General features: G+C 47.4%; 1 protein-coding gene across 1 annotated transcript; it reads right to left on the reverse strand.

Moving 5' to 3' along the window:
* Positions 1–54: 54 nt before the first annotated feature.
* LOC122365180 (metalloendopeptidase OMA1, mitochondrial-like) lies at positions 55–7,710 on the reverse strand. Its single transcript, XM_043336170.1, has 9 exons — positions 7,560–7,710; positions 6,311–6,632; positions 5,784–5,923; positions 5,372–5,545; positions 4,806–4,913; positions 4,323–4,526; positions 3,785–3,961; positions 3,202–3,326; positions 55–2,586 (listed from the first exon to the last, which is right to left on the reverse strand). The coding sequence occupies exons 2-9, from the start codon at positions 6,600–6,602 to the stop codon at positions 2,574–2,576; spliced, it is 1,233 nt and encodes a 410-aa protein (XP_043192105.1). The 5' UTR covers positions 6,603–6,632; positions 7,560–7,710; the 3' UTR covers positions 55–2,573.
* Between the last annotated feature and the right edge of the window lie 11,310 nt (positions 7,711–19,020).

A 19,020-nucleotide genomic window follows, 5' to 3' on the forward strand; every position in this document is an offset into this window, starting at 1 on the left:
AACCTGATGTTCTCTCTATCCAAGATATTTATCGTTTGAACGTCAAGCACTATCATCATTCATCATATATATTTTTTGACAATTTATCATGCTAATTTAAAGGGACTTAAAGGAAGACTGCCACCTTCAAAAAGTTTTCTCAGATCGGCCTATGATTTATTCCCTGGACAAAACAAAATTTTAGAATTCACCTGACAAAGTATCATCACGTGAATCGCGAAAAAAATTGTCGATTATCATACAATTATCAATCGGTTAATGTCTAGCGACAATGTTTACACATCACTAGACTTCAAGGTCATAAGATTATTACATTTTATTTGAAAAAGTAAGGTATTTTATGATTTACTAATATATGATTTCATAAGATATTGGCCATGTTTAATTTATTTTGCATTTAAGTTCGTAAAACATTTAAAAATCATGGCTCATTTGGAATGGGTCTGGCCCATGTTAAACCCCATTTCCCACACTTTTTTGGAAAAAATGAACTACTGAATATATAAGTTTAACTTTTATTTTGACACTCCAAAATTCTTCTCTGATCTCGAAACAATCAAAGTTTTGACATATATTTACCAAAAGATAAGAAAATTCATGTTTCAAAGTTATCGATAAACAGTAGAGATGTCGGTTTTCTTGGACTAAAAAAATGGCATCAAACTGAACTTTGGTCTCCGATTTCTCGCAAACGGGTTCGAATTTCGGAAAACCGACTTCAGTCTGGGACATAGGTGGCTCAGCTCTAGTGAAAACCGTTTTGTGGAAAAAAAGGTGGCAGTCTACCTTTAACCCGGCAGTTGCTGGGGTATTTCGCCACCCACCGTTTGCTGGGGGGGGGCGTTAAACGCCCCCAGCCAATAACTCGAGAACCAATAGGCGCAGCGAAACGCACGAGGCGGCAAACGAAAGAACGCGACGAGACGCTTCAGATGAGTACTTTAAAGTTGAATTTTGAGGTCACAGGTCGGGTCAAGGTCAGGTCAAACACCTGAAATCGGGCTTTCAGTAGCATGGACTTCAGGACTTCGCAATGGGCGCCTCTCGTCATAAACTCTGTCAAAACGGTGCACAATCCATCATATAAGGCCTACAAGAGTGTCAGCTCCATGTAGGGGTCAGTAAAGCATAGGTCAGGGTCAAGGTCAGGTCAACCGGGTAGGCACATATCCCCGAAAATCAAAACTGATATTCGCAGCCTGTGACACATGTTTTATGGGTAATTTGGAGCGTAGAACACGATGGTGACATTCCTTTTATCATATGTGTACGTGTTTGGCTTAAAAAGTTCAATTTAAGAAATGCATGTATCATGGTCGTGAAGAAGTCACGAGAAATTCCCAAGATTCAGTTCAAGATTTTGGAAAATGCGGAACGATAATCAATAATCGAAGATAGCCATTTGATTGTTCATGGTATTGGCAGTCTAATGGCGTTTACGGCATGTCTGTATGTCTATTCTGTGATTTTATATGATTTTTTGAACATATGCCGTTTTTGGCCGAAAACTCAGAAATCATGACGTCACTAAAACCTCGATATCTCAAAAATTTTCCGACCGATTTTTTTGAAACTTTGTCACAATACACTTTATTCAATTCCCTACAGGTACCCAAAATTTGGCGCGCCTGCGGCGCGCCGTTTTTATGCTATGGACCGGCGAAAAAAGTGGGGGCGTTTAACGCCCCCCCCCAGCAACTCGCGGGTTAAGAGCAATGCTCACGATGTGTTTCAGCCTTCTTAAATGGGTCAAGATTAATTACTGCCCAAGCATCCCAAGTCTTAATCAGAGAATCCTCCTGATAGAGCGATTTTTTTTTAGGTCTGAGATGAACTGGGAAATCTGGGCTCGGTAGCAGGCTCGACAGAATGCCAGATTCGTACACGGTATATCCAAACAGGCTATAATAATTCATTCCATATCAAACGTTAAATAGCACACAATTCATGGCGTGGTTGAGGCGACCAATCAAACTAGTAAGAAATCGCACTCACAATATGCGCTTCGTACAGGGTCTTCAACAAAGTACAGTATATCTCGGTCTCAACAACTTTAACGACCTTCATTACCTCAAATTCACTATAACAGCACTCACTTCCTAAGTTGTCACACCATGTCCATAAAACTGACTAAAAAGTTATCACCAGGTTCATCCAATCACCAACAAAGCACAGTGCAGCAGCTGCACCAATCACCATCTATTACACGCACCAGATTGCACTATCACATCCGCGAAAGGACTGGCGACACTCAGTCGAGGCATTACATGTCCTGAGCTACTCTGGATGGTAGTTTCGAGGGGGCACAATGAGCACAATAAGCACCGTCGAATTAAATGCAGTGTTCGACGCGCCACAGACTCGTGCAGCGTGAAATTTGAGCCCCGCGATATTGGAGGTATGTATTGTATTCGTACGGGTAGTCGAATCATAGGAACCCCGTGGCAAGCCGCTTTTCCAACCTGATTCTCTTGGTTTCGTACTCACAATGTAAGGCAGTGACCGAGTTTTCTCCGCGCTTGCTGGCAGGTGCAGGGTATGTTTCGGTTGAACACAGTCATAATTGTAGTTGGCTATCCACCCGATCTGAAACAGAAACCAGGTCAACTTAATGTCCACGCGGCATCATACGGGGGGCATCGCAATCCTTACTACACTACAGCCGTCGCTTGTACTCGTAACAGGATCGAAATCATAAATGCAGTAGGGAATAGTCGCCACAATATGGCCACAATAACGTAAACGACATGCGACAGGCAGCACAAGGATAAATTCTGGACCACTGGCCACAGCTGTGCCGATGACCCTGACAACTAATACTTGATCCTAGCAACAGCTGACACGAGCTGCGTCCTCACACTAGTTTTTCGTTCGGGTTTCCCTTGTCACTTTCTCCAAAAGCTCGGCTGCTGGACGAACCGATCATAATCCGACTAAGATAAATCTCCCACCCATCCATTCGTTGAAAAAAGAACACTCATAACTGGGGGGTTACATAAAACGTGTTTATTGAAGAAAATACCAACCTCATTAATGGATAGTTGGCATTAACAAGTGATTGGTAAGGAGTGAAAGGAACGATTGATGAGAAGGCGATGAGCTGATGAGCTAATTTTAGAGATGCACATTGCACAATCCTTATCAGATAACTGAAAGTGACCGCTGATCGGATGAAAGTGATCACTTATCGGGGACACCCACCCGGCGCGAGGTAGTTCAAGAGGCACGCTCTTCGGGTGCGGTCGTCTGGCTGCGGCCTGCTCCAGTAGCATCCTACGGAACTCCTCCACAACAGCTCTCGGGTCCCGCTCCGGCATCGGGTGACACTGGAAACAGGTCATCGGGGCACATTAGGTCACAAGGTCATGCGAGCTCAAGGGTCACCAAAGGTCAAAGGAAAATTTCTTCAAATTCGGGTGAAGACGAAGGGTTAGGTCAAGGTCACCTGGGAGTAGCCAGCATGCAGATAGCGGGATAGTGTAGAGGCCGTCGTCATGAACGAGATAACCGAGATTTTATCGTTCTCAATTAGTGGAACACTTAAGATCACAGCAATCACACCTTCACCGGCGAGATGAAGGCCACGTTGTAGAACATGGTTGGAGAAGAAGAGCAAGGAAAATGAAACACCGATTTTCACTGGCCAGCCCAAAGGGCTCAAGATGACACGTGGCTTGAACAAGTCCGGAGAGTGAGAAATAAAACCATATTCCATATTCTCACCGCCCAGCCCCATTTCTCACCCGGCAGAGCGCGCGAACCCTCCCCCAGCCCCATGTCTCACCCGGCAGAGCGCCCGGACCCGCTCCAGCTCCGGTATCCGCTGGTCGATCCCCTCTCGTCGAGAGGCGTCGGCGGGATGCGTGGAGAGCCAATCCAGCACGTCCGCCTCGCCGGCCAGCTCCTTCTTCATCGACATCTTGGCCCAGAACGCGCTCGCCTCTCGCACGTCAAAACACGCCTGACGTAGGGATGAGGATACTCTAACGTCAATTACATATGGTTCGGGCGGGGCTCTGGGCAGTGCTTTTGCTCCAGTGTCCCAGTGCAAACGCCGAAAATAAAGTAATCTGTAAGATCCTCCCGCACACATAACAAAACATCTATTATCGCATTTCACAGCTGAAGTCCAACATCACCGCTGTTGGCATCCACCCTTCCCACCCTTCCCTTGCGTCGTCTAGGGCACACCTCACTAAAGCATGCGTCTAGCCCCGTCTGCCTCAGCACTTGCACTGAAACACCATCAGGGTTACTCCAATCCCTTCACTTCTGATCCACGCCCTCTAAAGTCCAACCCTCCCCCACTTCTTCCCACTCACCCTAGCAGCCAGATGAAGGCCGACTTCGTCCGCCTCCGTCTCCAGCGCGCGACTGTGCGGCAGGTCGCCCAGCAGGGTGACCATCTGCCTGAAGAACCAGTGGGCGAACACGCTGATGCCGTCGTTGGGCAGGAAGGCCCAGATGGCGGCCAGCGGCAGGATCATGAGCAGATCCAGCAGGTGCGCCTTGCTCAGACGCTCACCCTGAAACGAGAGCGAAATGGCGCATGGTTAAGGAGCCCACATTGGAGGGATGGCTTTGTCTTATTAGGTCAGTAACAGCAGCGACCATCGCACATCGGTAGGTGAGGCGATGTTTTTATATAAACAATATCTTAGCATATACTTCAAACTCACATCTTTATTTACATTAACGAATATGCTCCACCAGCTGGCTCAATGTAAGCAGTCGATTACTGTTATAGCCGACTGGACATCAATATGGCGTCTGGGGAGTGGGGCGGCTTCAGGAGCGCAGCTTACCGAGTGCCCTAGGACGGTGTGCGCCATCTCATGGCCCAAAACGCAGCCCAGCTGGTCGTCATTGTCGCACATTAGCAGCATTCCCGTAAACACAACAATGTTGCCACACTGCAACAAACATATCGATTGTCCACAGGCATCAAGATGTTGTGAAATCGCAGCTACTCAACACGATACAGCGATCATTACACCTATTGCACATAACCAACGGCACAATGCTCAGGTTACCACAGGTAATCTTTGAGATGAAATGATGGGTGCAAGTGGTGGGATAGACAATAGACATGAAGTGAGGCAATACCAGCTTAATACTTTGAGACTGGCTGGCAGCCACCATTAAAAATATAAAGCAGCACTATAACTCACACATAGAAGCGCACATAAACGAGACCACGCTGGAGCTCAGAAACAGTCTCAAATTACACCTCAACCATCTTATTACCGCAGGACGTTCTGTTATGCCTGATTTCTCAATCTCTGCGCTATGTCCTCTGGTCCACGCTGAGCCAAAGTTAAGTCATCTTAGGAGTAAGTTAAGTTATCTTTATCTCGGCGGGGCCGCTCACCTCCATGGCATAGGCGTTGACATGGGCGTCGTCAGCCACCACAGTGACGGCCCAGTCGCGCTGCATCTCTGCCAGGTCTCGGTTGGCGGACAGGAGCCGGTTCGCCACGCGTACCACGGTCCGGTAAAAGCCGTGGTCCGGAGGTAGGGTGTCCATCGCGTGCTCCTCGATCATCTGAGAGGGTGGAGGGGACAGAGTGAGCGTTGTGCACTGGGAGGGGAACACAGTTCGAACAGGAAGCACAGGCCGACGAGCGCTTGACGACGGAAATATTACGATTGTGAATGCAGCATTTACCAGGAGAAAAATCGAGATTTGACGACATTTAGGCACCGCATACATCATCATTCACGATATGCAAATGATACATCGTACAGCAAATGCCCAGCACATTGCCTATTGCAGTACGCACCATTTCAAAGCCTTCCTGCGAGATTTTCACGATTTGCTCGGGCGTGAAGGCTACGAATCGGGTACGTCCCGTGACGGGCGTGGTCTGAAGGTGCGAGTAGTAGTAGTTGAGCGACAGACCTCCCACCAGCGCCGACGCGGCTGTCGGGTAAAGCCGGGGTCACACCGGGCCGGGTAGACCGTGTCACCTTGGTGGTCGCGTCACCTTGGCAGCCGTGTTAAACGGTCCGGCGACCGCGAACGACGAGGCATAAGCCGGTGCCGCAAGAGCACGACCTTGGGATACACGCGAAACCGGACGGGCTCTCGGAAAAAGGGCGTGTTGTGTCACGATTTCTTCTCGTATTTCTGGCGGTCTGACATCGGTTACTAAAAGTGCTCGGCGTATGTTATACACAGTAGGTAGTTAGGACTTAGGACAGTTAGGAGTAGCACATATACCGTCAGATAGAAACGTCAAATACTTCATACATTCCAGTTGCTAATAAAACGAGAGTTGGTGAACATAAACGTCCAGTCAGTGCTCACCGGCGATTTTGCGGCGATTTCTGCGCACACTGGCCATAAACACGGCCCGCTTGTTCTTGGGCAGCGCCTGCCACCACTTTCGGTACGCCCTGCCGAACAGCACGGCCGCCAGCTTGGTGATGGGTCGCAGCACCAGCCACACCGCCGGCGGCAGCGGCGCCGGCCGGGGTGCCGAGGTGCGCAGCGCGGCCGCCCTCTGGCACCGCCCGGCCGGCCCGAGCACGCACCGGTCGCCGCTGCAAGCCGTCAGCCGACCGGTCCGCGCCGCCAGGCCCCGGGCCACACTCAGCATACTGAATGCTGATGAACCGGGACTGTGTCGCTGGAAAATAAGGAGCTGTAACACATAGGTGTTGTAGAAGCTAGTGTCATTCATTCAAACTGCATGTCGTGATTTACAAAATAGAGATAGGTATAATATGTTTACTGGCTATTCCACAATACAGTATACACTCTCCAGAAGTCCAGATTTCACAACACCACAGTATTGTTACTAAACACGAGTTTCTCTATAGAATGATGTCTTTATTATAGGAATTAACTAATGTCTGAACAGGACAGGTGGCCAGTATGACCGGATCTAGAAATGACACATTTTGATACCCTTCTCAATCTCACGAGAAAACACTTGGACCGCCTGAAAACTAATTGTTCCACCCTGAAAATGTCATGATTGATGGATAAATGAACGAGGAAAAGATTGATCCTGAAATAATTCTCAACTCTCTGTATTCTGTAGAACATACTGAAATAGGACTCCAAGGTATGAGGATATGTAAATCAACAAGACAATACAAATTACCTGTACAGTGAACCGTGTTGGTATAACTTAACTTTGTTTAATTGTAACCAGAATGGTACATACCAACAGAAAGAGAATTTTTCAAATAGGGATTATCATACACCAGTAAAAATCAAAATCAAAATTGAAATGTTTCTCAAGCCAAAAAATCAGTCCAAGCATAACCTAAAAATTGATCCTATTTTGCCACCAGCATTAAAAACAGATCCCCTAATCACCTGATAAGCTAAAAATAATGCTGATCCTGCTGCTCCGGCAGAAATATTTGAATTTTCTCGCAAGCAAATTTTGTTATTTTTTATCTAACAAAAGGCTGAGCTTCAGAAAAATAGGCTGATCTTGATCTATGTGGAGACGTACGTAAAAAAAAGAATCATCATTGTAAGGTAAGGAATACCTGAACCGGGACATACTGGAAATGTGACCCACTTCCTAATTCCTACTCACGATTTTAAATGGTACGCATGAACTGAACTATTTTTACTGCAATTTTTCGTTTATCCGCACAGCAAAAGATGAAAAATATCATATGATATGCACAAACTGCCACAAGTTCCTTTTTTTGCCACAAGTTCCGTTTCCAACCAACGGAAATATTTCGCGTGACAATTGACACTTATGCGCCATCACTGCCTACCAACTTAGCTACCATATCAGGTAAATTTCTGCCATTTTCTTTCGCTTCGCGGATAGCTTTTTAGCAAACAATGCTGATTCCGATTTTGATTTATAATATATTGGTTACATGGCCTTGTCTTTATGTAGTACTAGGTATGTCTTTGGATTTGCTGAGGCTCTCCGAGCCCGAGTCTTTAAACCGCGCCGGGCCGGTGCTCCGAGATTCCGCGCCGGGCCGGGGCCGGGCAGGGCATATTTTAAGGATTTTTCACTGCGTCCCAAAGGTGGCATAGGGCACATGCTTTGATCGGAAAGGGCACATTGCAAGCGAAATAGTATATAATGCAAGTGAGATAATGTACAGATACATTGTGTACTGTGCTGGTGGAGGGGCACTGCAAGCGGGATATTGGGAGCGGGCTGTGATTGCTTTTGGCCAGTCTCGAAATTCGCCCAGTCGTAGTGCGTTCTTTATCCGCATGTAAAGGGCGGACCGGCGATTTAAAATGACATTTACATTGTTGTTAGTCACTCGTTTTCCTGAACGGCGTTGGGCGTGTTTGACCTCCCTTGACGCACCAAATTGTACCTATGCTTAGAGAATAAATATGAATATGCACATGATTAAAATGTGATACATACGTCTCTTCATGCGTTTTTCACCCTTATCAATTGATTCAAAATAGAGGTTGACGTGTGAAACATGGCCAATTTGCATTGAAGATACTATGTGTTTGAAATAATTAGATGACGTAAGGTCAAACAGTACCCACCTAAGTTGTGACAAAAAATCATCGGATTTTAAAGCTACATAAAAAAATCCATCATAGATTAATGCTTTGGATGAACGGATGCTTTGGATGCTTCGGATTTCGCTTCCTTACTGCCTATCATGTAATATAACCCAAACTTTTCCCAATGGAAGTTCCTTTGTTTAATTATTATGCCCAGAAATGTGTCGATTTTGTGCCATTTCCGGGCGCTTTGGGGGGGGGGGGCATGGCCCCGTGGCCCCCTCTATATCCTCCTATGGCCAGACGGCCATGACGGTCCTGATCTGACCGTATGCCATCAAATGTCAAACTTCGCAATGATGCGATATTTTTTTCGGAAAACGTGCCGGTATCTCAAAAACTATGATAGCTAGGAGGGCGCAATCGATAGGAGAAAAGCAATCGATATATCTTGAACAGCTCTTTCGTCAATATTTCGTCAGGATTGAGTTCAGATCAACGGTTAAGGCTCCATAGCCAAAAACGGGTAAAATTACAATTTTTGTCAATATTGGTTTCATGAAAAGCTTTTGAACAAAAAAAAGGTAGAGAATTTTCGTTTGCACGATCGTTCTTCTCTCATTTTTACCTCGAAATGTCAAGGTCAGAACTTGAGCTCACATTACGGTCATTTCGTGACCAAGATAGATCATGTCGCATATCAGTCGATGCGTTTCGATGAGGTACCTCAAAACAATGATACAATCCACTGTGCATGCAAAAGCCCTGTAGGGCCGGATTTTGGGCCAGGCTCCGGGCCTGCGGGCTCCAACTTGACATCTCTAAACAGGACTTTAGGGAAGGGCAGGACACAGAGTCTGAGCCCTAAGGACAGGGCAGGCACAGGCCATGAAGCTAAGCTAAGACGGATACTTGAGGGCTGGGTAGGATGCAGGGTCCGAGGGCAAGGCAAGGCGCGGGTCTGAGGCTATCATTACACAAGGCCGGAGAGTAGTGCAAGACACAGGGCCTTAGAACACCTGATGATCAACACACCTGATGGCAGGGCAACACGCAGGATCTTAGAGCAGGGCAAGAAATAGTACCTAAAGGTAGAGCAAGACATAAGACACAGGTATGACACAAGGCCCGAAACACCGCCCACGTCTTGTCATACCTTCGGGCCCCGAAGGTATGACAAGACGTGGGCAGTGTTTCACGGACGTCGGACGCTGCTATCATATTCCGCGAGCTGACGTCATACTTGTGGTAGTGTTTGAGCAATGGGCCTGTTGATGTCTCCATGGAAACCCAATTTGACACGTGTAATAGCAGCGTGCTGCTATCACCGGTGAAACAGGGCCATGGTATGGGGCCTGAGGGCAGGGCAAGGCTCAGGGCATGGAGGCAGAACAAAGCACGGGTTCTGAGGACAGGTAAGGGCACGGGGCATGAGGACGGGAAACGGCACGGGACCTGAGGGCGGGAGACACCACAGGGCCTGATGACAGGGCAGGGCACAGCGCCTGAGAGCGGGCATGGGACACGAGACCTTAGGGCAATGCAGAATACAGGGCTTGAGGGCAGAGTAGGACACAGGGTCTGATGGCATGGGACGGCACAAGGCCTGACGACAGGGCAGAGCACAGCAACTTTAGGGCGAGGCCGGGCACGGGCCTGAGGGCGATACAACGCATAAGGCTTAATGGCAGAATAGGGCACAGGGTCTAAGGGCAGGGCAATGCACATGAGGCCTGGAAGCAGAACATGACAGGACAGGGCCTGAGGCAGGGCAAGGCATTAGGCTCGAGGATGGGCGCGGGGCCGGGGCATGAGGACATGGGAAGGCACAAGGCCTGATGGCAGGGCAGGGCACAGTACCTGAAGACAAGGCAGCGGCACGGGGTCTGATGGCAGGACGTGTCACAAGGCTTGAGGGCAGAGAAGGGCAGGGGCCCCAAACTAGGGTAGGGCAGGGCACGGGGCCAAAAGACGGGAAGGCAGCGCATCAAATTTCCAGGCAGAATATATAAAGTATCGTGTTTGAGGGCAGGGCAGAGCGGGGCACAGGGCCTGAAGAAAGGCCAGGGCAAGGTAAAAGACCTAAGGACAGGGCACTGGGCAGGGCACATATCCTAGGGGTATAGTAGGGAAGAACATAATAAGGTGTATGACCAAGGGTAGGGCAGGGGACAAGGACTGGAGAGGGCATGTATGTGCTTAGGTACATAGTAAATCAGGGCACAAAGCAATCGGAAAGCCAACATCTTTTACACAGTAAAAGACCGAGGCATGTTACTTATTTTTGCTCGCACTTTTCGGCTGAAACCGTGGCATTTCAGTGTGGGACGCAGTGGTCCAAATTTCGCGAGGGCTACGTCCCAAAGGCAGGGGGCTGCGTCCCAAAATGGGACGCAGTCAGTATGTTAAAATATGCCCTGGGGCCGGGGTGTCTGAGCACCCCCCTGCTCGGCTCCTGGGCAGTGGCGGATCTACGTTGGGGCAAAATGGGCAATTGCCCCCCCCCCTAAACGGAAAACCTCTGGGCAAACATATCTTTTTGCCCCCCCTAAAAAAACTACAACTTGAATACTAAAAATATGATGTTTGAAAAGAAAATGTGAAATAAATGGAGGACTAGAAGGTTGTCATATTCGTGATATTAAGTTGTGAGCTGATAAAAAGTCCTCCGCCCCATGAATGTCAGTCCATCATCCTTCAGCAGTGCTACTACTGCTACTGCTACAAAAAAAAATAACGCGATTTATTGAAACCTTGAACCAAGTAAACAAACCGTCAACAGCAGACCGCCAGACGCCAGTGGGGTCAGGGGTCACCACACTGGTGAGCGGTTGGACAGTGGTGGGTTTGCATGGTTTAACCCTCGCATGTGTAGGGGGGGGGTCGGATGGACCCCCCCCCATGGTTTTTCGCGAATAACTCGCGTAAAAAGCGGCCGATCGCGACGAAACTTTCAGTACCCTCGCATTGATCAATTTTACACCTACCCTGAAAATTTCATGACCCTGACCCAAATGACCTTTGACCTGTGACCTCTTTTCCGAGACCATGTTTGGCCGGAATCGCGATTTCGCGTATGTCGGCTCGCACTAGCCGCGTGTTTGCAAGCTTTTCGTGGTTTCAAACGTTCAAACATGTGATTTGATATTACTCCCGTGTGTGTCAAGGTCACCTGAAGGTCAGGTCAGGTCATTGACCTTTGGTGACCTCGGGTGACCTCGGGTCACTTTTTCGAGTTTTACATGTTTCTAGGCTAGTTTTTGGAGCTGAATTCGAATTTAGCCAACATTTGAACATTTACGAAGTAGTTTTGGTGACTTCGTAACATGTTACGAAGCTGTCAGAGGCGGTTGACACGTACTACGAATACCCGTCACGACGCCTACTGGTTGACCTGACCTGACCTGACCCGACCTGGTCTAAATGCTTCAAGACATCATCTGTGATCAAAACTAACACGATATTCGTGATCAGCACCCCGAAAAACCCCTTAGCAGCCACACTTTACGACTTTCTAACAGGTCCCGATTTTCCCGACTTTGGGTCATTGACCTGACCTGGAAGGTCAACCAATGACCTAGGACCTTAAAATTGGGTATCATCGGCTTCCTCTCGTCACGGGCAACACGCTCGTTTTTTCCGCGAAGCTCTACCTCGATCAGGGGCCAAACGGCAAGGGGGGGGGGTCCAACCGACCCCCCCTACACATTAGAAGCTGGCAAACGCCGCACACATGCGAGGGATATAAGAAGTGTTTGCATAATATTTTATTGCTAGATAGCATGGGTGTAGGAGCTGAAAAAATATTGGTGGGTCTAAATATCCATTAGTACCTAGCATTTCCACTGTGGCTACATTAGTTATGTCCAGAGGCGGATACAGCCATTTCCAAAGGGGGTGCCAAAAGGGTGCCAAAGTCCGAGAGTCTCTACAAGACCGTGTCGGTGAGGATTAGTGATGAGTTCGGTGGGGATTAGTGATGGGTAAACAATGTGGCAGTCAGACGCTGTGAAATGTGAAGTAAAGCTGCGCTGGTGGTAGCTGTAACATGGCAGGCGAGATAGAACTGGTTGAGTGAACGATATGGTTGAGCTACTGCCGCTGTGTCACTCAGTGATGGCCAGAAAGAACGGTGTACTGCGTGCCTTTGAGAACAAGTGCGAGATTATTCTGAGAGGAATAACGTAAAGAAGATTACCAATCGCGGCTTTTTCATGAGCCATACCGTCATCTAACGGGGACAAACACAGAAAGGCTCAGTCAGAGCTTTTGGTTTGCGAGGTGTTGGAGAAGCTCAGTATGTTGTGGGAACTTAACGCTGTTCGGTGTGATTCCGTTGGCTGTTGCGCTGTGGTCCTATGTAGTCTGTAGAAGCATCGTCTATCTCCTCTCGAAAGTAACACTTATTGTATAATTTTGCTAGCTCGCGAAGTTTAGTCCCAAAGTTAAGGAATGTTCATTGTAATTGCATCAATAAATGCAGGACCGAAAACAAATGCGCTGTTCTTCGTCTATTTCTTGTTGGGATTCTTAATCGACTGATCTCATTTTCTATTACCGGAAACAACTGTTAATACGTTTAACTACGTGGCAACCCTGACTGCGTATAGTATCGCAGGTACGCTGATGTGGCCTTTGGTCGTGGGCATTTACACATGAACCTGCTGCTGCGACCCTTATCGGTCTCCGGATACAGAAGCCCTTGAGAACCGGCGCGGGCGGACCCTTCGGACGAGGTCTTGCCGAGGTGATGCGGGAGGTAGAGGACGGACCGTCCATAGCGCCGGTGAGCTATTCTCTAACAATCTCCCGGCGCGGAGTCAGGGTGGCTGCAATTTTTTTTTGCGCTGCCCTGGCTTGGCCGGACTGACAAAAATGTAAAAAATAAAAAAAAAAATCCCGAAATCCGAGGAGAAAAATAGGGGTAGCTCGTTTTTTTTTTTGTTCCTAAGACTGGACGTTTGAAATTCTCGCCGACTTGCCTGGCGGCGCAATGTTTGCCCCCCCTAAACTCAAATCCTAGATCCGCCACTGCTCCTGGGGGCCACCGGCCACGTAGCGACACGCGGTAAGCGGCAGTAGAAAGAACGTCCAAAATTAGGACGAAAACACTTCGGTCATTTTTTGGGTCAGGTCAAAGGTCAGGTCACCAGAGGTCACCAAATGTAAAATGTTGACTATTCTAACATTTTGGAAACTGCCGACGGCTATCTCGGGAACCAATAGAGCTACAGCGCCGCGGGAAAGCGCATTCGATAGCCCTTTTACAGACCTTTCTGAGTTATGTTCTCAGATTTGACCTCAGGTCAACGGTTTAGCCTCCAGAGGGCAAAACTCCAAAAATAGCCGTTTTTACAGTGTTTTTTCGGCAATAACTTCTGACTCAAAATAGCCATGACATTAATTTTACCAGCATCGTGTTCCTCTCGTCGAAACGCGTTCGAATGAACTATAATTTGACCTTGAAAGGTCAACTTGAAAATTTGACCTCAGGTCAAGGTCATGACCTGACCGGAAAAGGTCATGTTGCATATCAGTTGATCCGCAACGTCGGAGTCGAACACAACTAAGGCGTTTTCGTTGCTCTAGCACACCTCTATCAGAAGTTATTAGCGAAAAACTGTTAGATTCTGTTCGTGACCTGAGATAACCTCATGGACATAACGAGGGGTCACAGTTGCCATTTTCTGGTTCAGTGGGTCAATTTTACCTACATCTCGATGTTTGAGGGTTTCTAGAATAGCGTTCGTGCAAAACAGACGCTTTTCAATTTTCTCCCATTGACTTATAAGGCCGCAAAATTGACCCATAGGCGGCGGAACGAGGAGGGCACCGGGGCACCGTGTCCCCCTTTGATTTTGGCATTTTAACATTAGCCCTATGGGCGTTGCATGGAAAGAATGGGACCAAAAGTCGGCAGTGCCCCCCCCCCCTTAATTAATTGAGGGTGTTCCGCCGCTACTTTATTGACCTGACCTTATATTAGGTCACCGATAGGTATCGAAATTCCGAGGTATACATTTTATAGATAATGTTGCTCTAATCAATCGCTGAAAGTTTCAAGGCAATCGTTCAGTCGGTGTAGCTATGACGAGCATTCTTATTTTTTTTAGGTGAGGTCACTTGGCGTGACCTGGTGACCTGACCTAAGGCGACCTGGGTCTGAAATTTTCACAACATGTGCGGAAAAGATGCACGAACAGGTGTGCCAAAAACTGCAAGGGGGTGTTCATTCCCCCGGGCCCCGGCCCGGCGCGTTAACTGTTGTTGGCCTTTGCTTCATTGACTTGAGAGCCAAGATCTAAAAGGCATAATATCTAAGAGGTCAGCGGTTGACCTGTGCATGACCTGGGTATATTTAGGCCTGGGTATATGATCATAGGCGGTGGCACGGGGGGAGGGGGCACTGGGGCACTGTGCCCCCTTTGATTTTGGCATTTTGACATTAGCCCTATGGGCATTGCATGGAAAGAATGTGACAAAAAGTCGGCAGTGCCCCACCCCCCTCCCCTGAATTGAAGGTGTTCCGCCGCCACGTATATGAATTATGATTATATTATATCCAATCCTTAATATATATATACAATGCTCATCAACGCTAAGAGACATGGTGTTTATCAAATTACTTCTCATACAACTACCGCCTATCGAAACGTTGCTTGTCAAGCATGATTTATTCAGGTAATACCCAACATTTGATGATCCTACGAAAGAAAACACACGACATCCGCACGTTTTTTATTATTGGGTACGTACATAACAACGAACAATGTGCCGTCTAATCCTCGGGCTTCTGAGCACAGGTAGGCACTGGCTACCGCAGCAGGCCCAAGTGAAAAGGGCAAAAGGTGGTCTGGCCGTTGTCCGTCCGATCTACACTGGCAGAGTGGACACGCCACACAGCTCACCAGCTGTGCTGTCAACCGCCCGCCAACCGCAATGCAATGCTCAACTGCTCATTACTTAGCTCAGCTCAACAAGGGTCTCTCGGTGGCTAGTTTCTCTTATATCTAGCTCTTGGGCAATCTTGGGATGATATCAATGACGGCTGTCATTGGGAGATATGGCGCTAATAATAAACTTATAGCATACCTATTGCATAGCTATAGGGAGATAGAAGGATAGGAACTGAAGTAAATTTTAAGTTAAAACCTAGAACTAGATATATGGATAAGGAAGTACCTAGGGCGTACCAAACTATTTTCCCTTGGAGAAAATGGCTTGAATAGCTCGTAAACAGTCATGAAATTGAAGGTTCTGCCGCAAAGATGCGTCAATTTGGACTTGAGCTTGTTACCTGACCATTGTGATTTCAGGATTTACTGCTGTCATTCATTAAAACAACGACATTTTTCCAAAAACAGACACGAATGATTTAACGCTTCCAGCCCATCTAGCGAAGACGTACCTATTTAGGCAATGTCACATACAATTTACGCTCATTTCAATACTGCACATCCTAATAACTCAAATTTGTATGCACAGTAGTCAGATCTAGGTACTCCTTTTGCCTCCTGCAAGAATGGACTAGAAGTCGGCATGACATAACTATTTCATAACACATGAAATACCGGGAGTTCCTAAATAAACAGTCGTATTTAAAAGCTGTATATTATCAGCATGAAAGGCATGACAAAAACGAATCACTTTCTAACATACACAATAGTCGATGCCATTTCACGTGATACCATCTTCTTTTTGCTGTCTTTTCATTTGCGGCCACAGAGGACGTGTTCCATATGAGCCCCCTCTCGCTCCACACACAGCTCTGCGCGTCGCCGAGCGGACTCCACCGCAGCCCGGCAGATCTCCGGCCGCACTCGGCGCACCGCGGACGACACGGCCCTCTTGAGGTCATCTGTGGTTCTGGGGTTGCTTTTGTAGACCTGTGACTTCAGGTGACCCCAGAGAAAGAAGTCAAGTGGGTTCAGATCCGGAGAGTGCGGGGGCCAGGTCCGCACCTCTCTGCGGGAGATAACCCGCGAACCGAATCGGTTCCGCAGCCATTCTCGAGTCGCAACGGCCGTGTGCGCCGAGGCTCCGTCTTGTTGGAACCATTGTTGGTCCATCAGCTGCCTGTCTCCACCCAGCCGCCTGTTCAGCGCAGTCCAGAACTTGGCTAGGACTTGCCGGTAGCGCTGAGCGTTGACGGTGACAGACTCCCCAGCGTCGTTCTCAAACCAGAAAGGTCCGATGATGCCACTGCTGCTCATTGCACACCAGGCTGTGCACTTCACACTGTGCAGAGGGGCTTCTGCGACCAAAGCGGGAGGCTCCGTCGACCAGAATCGAAAATTCTGGGAGTTCACGCGGCCATCCATATGAAAATGGGCCTCGTCGCTGAACCAGATTCGGTGAGGGAACTCATTGTCCTGCTCGCAATTTCTCAAAAACCAGCCGCTGTAAAGAAGCCGTGACTGTTTGTCGACTTTCGACAGTGCTTGGTGAACGGAGACCTTATACGGGAACAGCTGAACGTCGTTTCTGGCCAAACGGTGAGCGGTGGTTTTGCTACAGCCCAGTTCCTGGCCCAGCCGTCTGAGCGACTTTTGTGGGCTCCTCTGGGGGGCTTCTCGTGCCTTTTGGGCGTTTAGAGGCGTCCTCTTGGTTCTTTTTCGGCCACATTACCCTTTTTTACGTTCTCCACACTACCTCTTGCCAAAAACTTCTCAACTATACTTAAAATGACGGTTCTTGATGGCACTTGGGTCCTTTTTTAAGTGTCGGCGTAGCTTACGTTGTGTTGCAACGATTGACTTTGTCTCAAAATAGCAGAGCTGGGCGCGTTCCTCGATTTTCGGTAGTGCGTTAGCGTTCCTGCGTTCCTCCGGCCGCGGTTAGTGCGTTCCTGGAATAGCGTTCCTCATTTTTTTTTCGTTCGTTGCGTTAGCGTTCCTGCGTTCCTGCGTTCCTCCCTCAAAAATACCGCCGAACCACGCGGCGCGGGCCCAACCAAACACGGGGCGAATAGATCACAGAATACCCAGAATGGCGACGTGGGGCCGAAAAGCAACTCGACATCTCTTTTCCGAATCGAATATCTGAAATACGTTTTACCAATATCATCCGTAGGGTTTTCAACAAAAATACGACCTGCTTAAGAACAATAGTTAAGTTAAAAGATGTATCATAGTAAAAGTTATCATATTTACTTTACACATTTAATGCCTGAAACTGAATCGAATAGTAAACATCACCACTAAAAATCTTTACACATTTAATGCCTGAAACCGAATCGAATAGTAAACATCACCACTAAATCTAAGCAAGCCTTCCTCGATTCGACCGACAAGTGGCGCCTCCCGGCAAACACACGTACTCGAGATTCAAACATTTGACACAGAGTTCATTGTTGTGACACACTTGCTTTACTTGTATATAGTTATGGGCGCAAAATGACCTTGTAGTCGGCGCGCCCTTAAGCCCCAATAAACAACAACAAAACAGAGTTCATTGGCAGCAATATAATTTTTCGGGTGGTTCCGCAAGAACACAGGAACGCTTTAAAATTTCGGGTGGTGCGTTCCTCTTACTTGCGTTCCTTTGAAAAACTTTGCGTTCCTGCGTTCTTGCGTTCCTAAAAAGGGCGGTGCGTACGTACGGAAGAACGCAGGAACGCACTAAAGGAACGCACTTGCCCAGCTCTGCAAAATAGAAATGTACTATTTTTGTTTTTATGTCTGTACTATACGGCTGCATGATAGAAAGTGATTGATTTTGGTATGAAATAAAATGGCATCGCACGTGCTATCATCACGTGCAATTTGATTGTTGTGATTTTGTTAGTTGACGCCACTAGAGGCAAAAATAATTCGACTGTTTATTTAGGAACTCCCGGTAGCTTAGTCAATACTCATGCATAACTAAGGCCACTACGACATGAGTCTACGGAACGATTGTCCGTTTTGCAGAGTTGGCATGAATTATTAAGGCAAACGTAGCAAAAGTGTATCAAAGTAGAACAACTGCAATGGTTTAACATCAGCAACACAAGAACATCTGCCATCTGGAGTGTAGCATTGATATGAACTGAAAAGCAGCGTTTCACAGCTATATGTATTCTCGAGTAAATACTGCGCGAATCCCTTCCGTCGCCCGATCGTCGATGCACTATAGGCGCTTCTCGCAACATTTCATTCAACTCTCAATCAAGCACTGGAGGTCATAATTCTGAATCTCTACAGGAGCTTGATAAAAAATGCGTGAATTATGTCGACATTAATAAAGGCTGATACATACAATGCATCTGAGCTAAATGTTTTGGCATTTTATAAGGTTTGTGTTATTCATGAGCTGTAATTTCAGAGTTTAGAAAATATTCATAGGTATAATCTAACATAATTTCAGCATTCGAAAATGTTTTTTTTGTGGATAGGTATACCTACTGCGTCTGAAGTTAAAGTTTTTCATAACAATACCAATGATTTATGTCGAACCATTTATCTTTCGTTGCATGACCTGAAATCTTAAATAAGAGAGTGGCAATTGAAAAGAGCTCGCTAATCTTTCGCAGGGTGACGTTTTATCTATAGCAAATCTTAAATGAAATCCGTAAG

Source organism: Amphibalanus amphitrite, unplaced genomic scaffold (genome assembly GCF_019059575.1).
Source record: "Amphibalanus amphitrite isolate SeventyFive unplaced genomic scaffold, NRLGWU_Aamphi_draft 000720F_arrow, whole genome shotgun sequence".
Classification (NCBI taxonomy): domain Eukaryota; kingdom Metazoa; phylum Arthropoda; class Thecostraca; order Balanomorpha; family Balanidae; genus Amphibalanus; species Amphibalanus amphitrite.

Coding starts and splice junctions, on each gene's coding strand:
- LOC122365180 (XM_043336170.1), bottom strand. CDS start 6,602: ATGCTGAGTGTGGCCCGGGGCCTGGCGGCGCGGACCGGTCGGCTGACG. Junction 5,924..6,310: donor AAATCGCCGCAAAATCGCCG/GTGAGCACTGAC, acceptor TTTACCCGACAG/CCGCGTCGGCGCTGGTGGGA. Junction 4,527..4,805: donor ACACCGTCCTAGGGCACTCG/GTAAGCTGCGCT, acceptor CTCTCGTTTCAG/GGTGAGCGTCTGAGCAAGGC.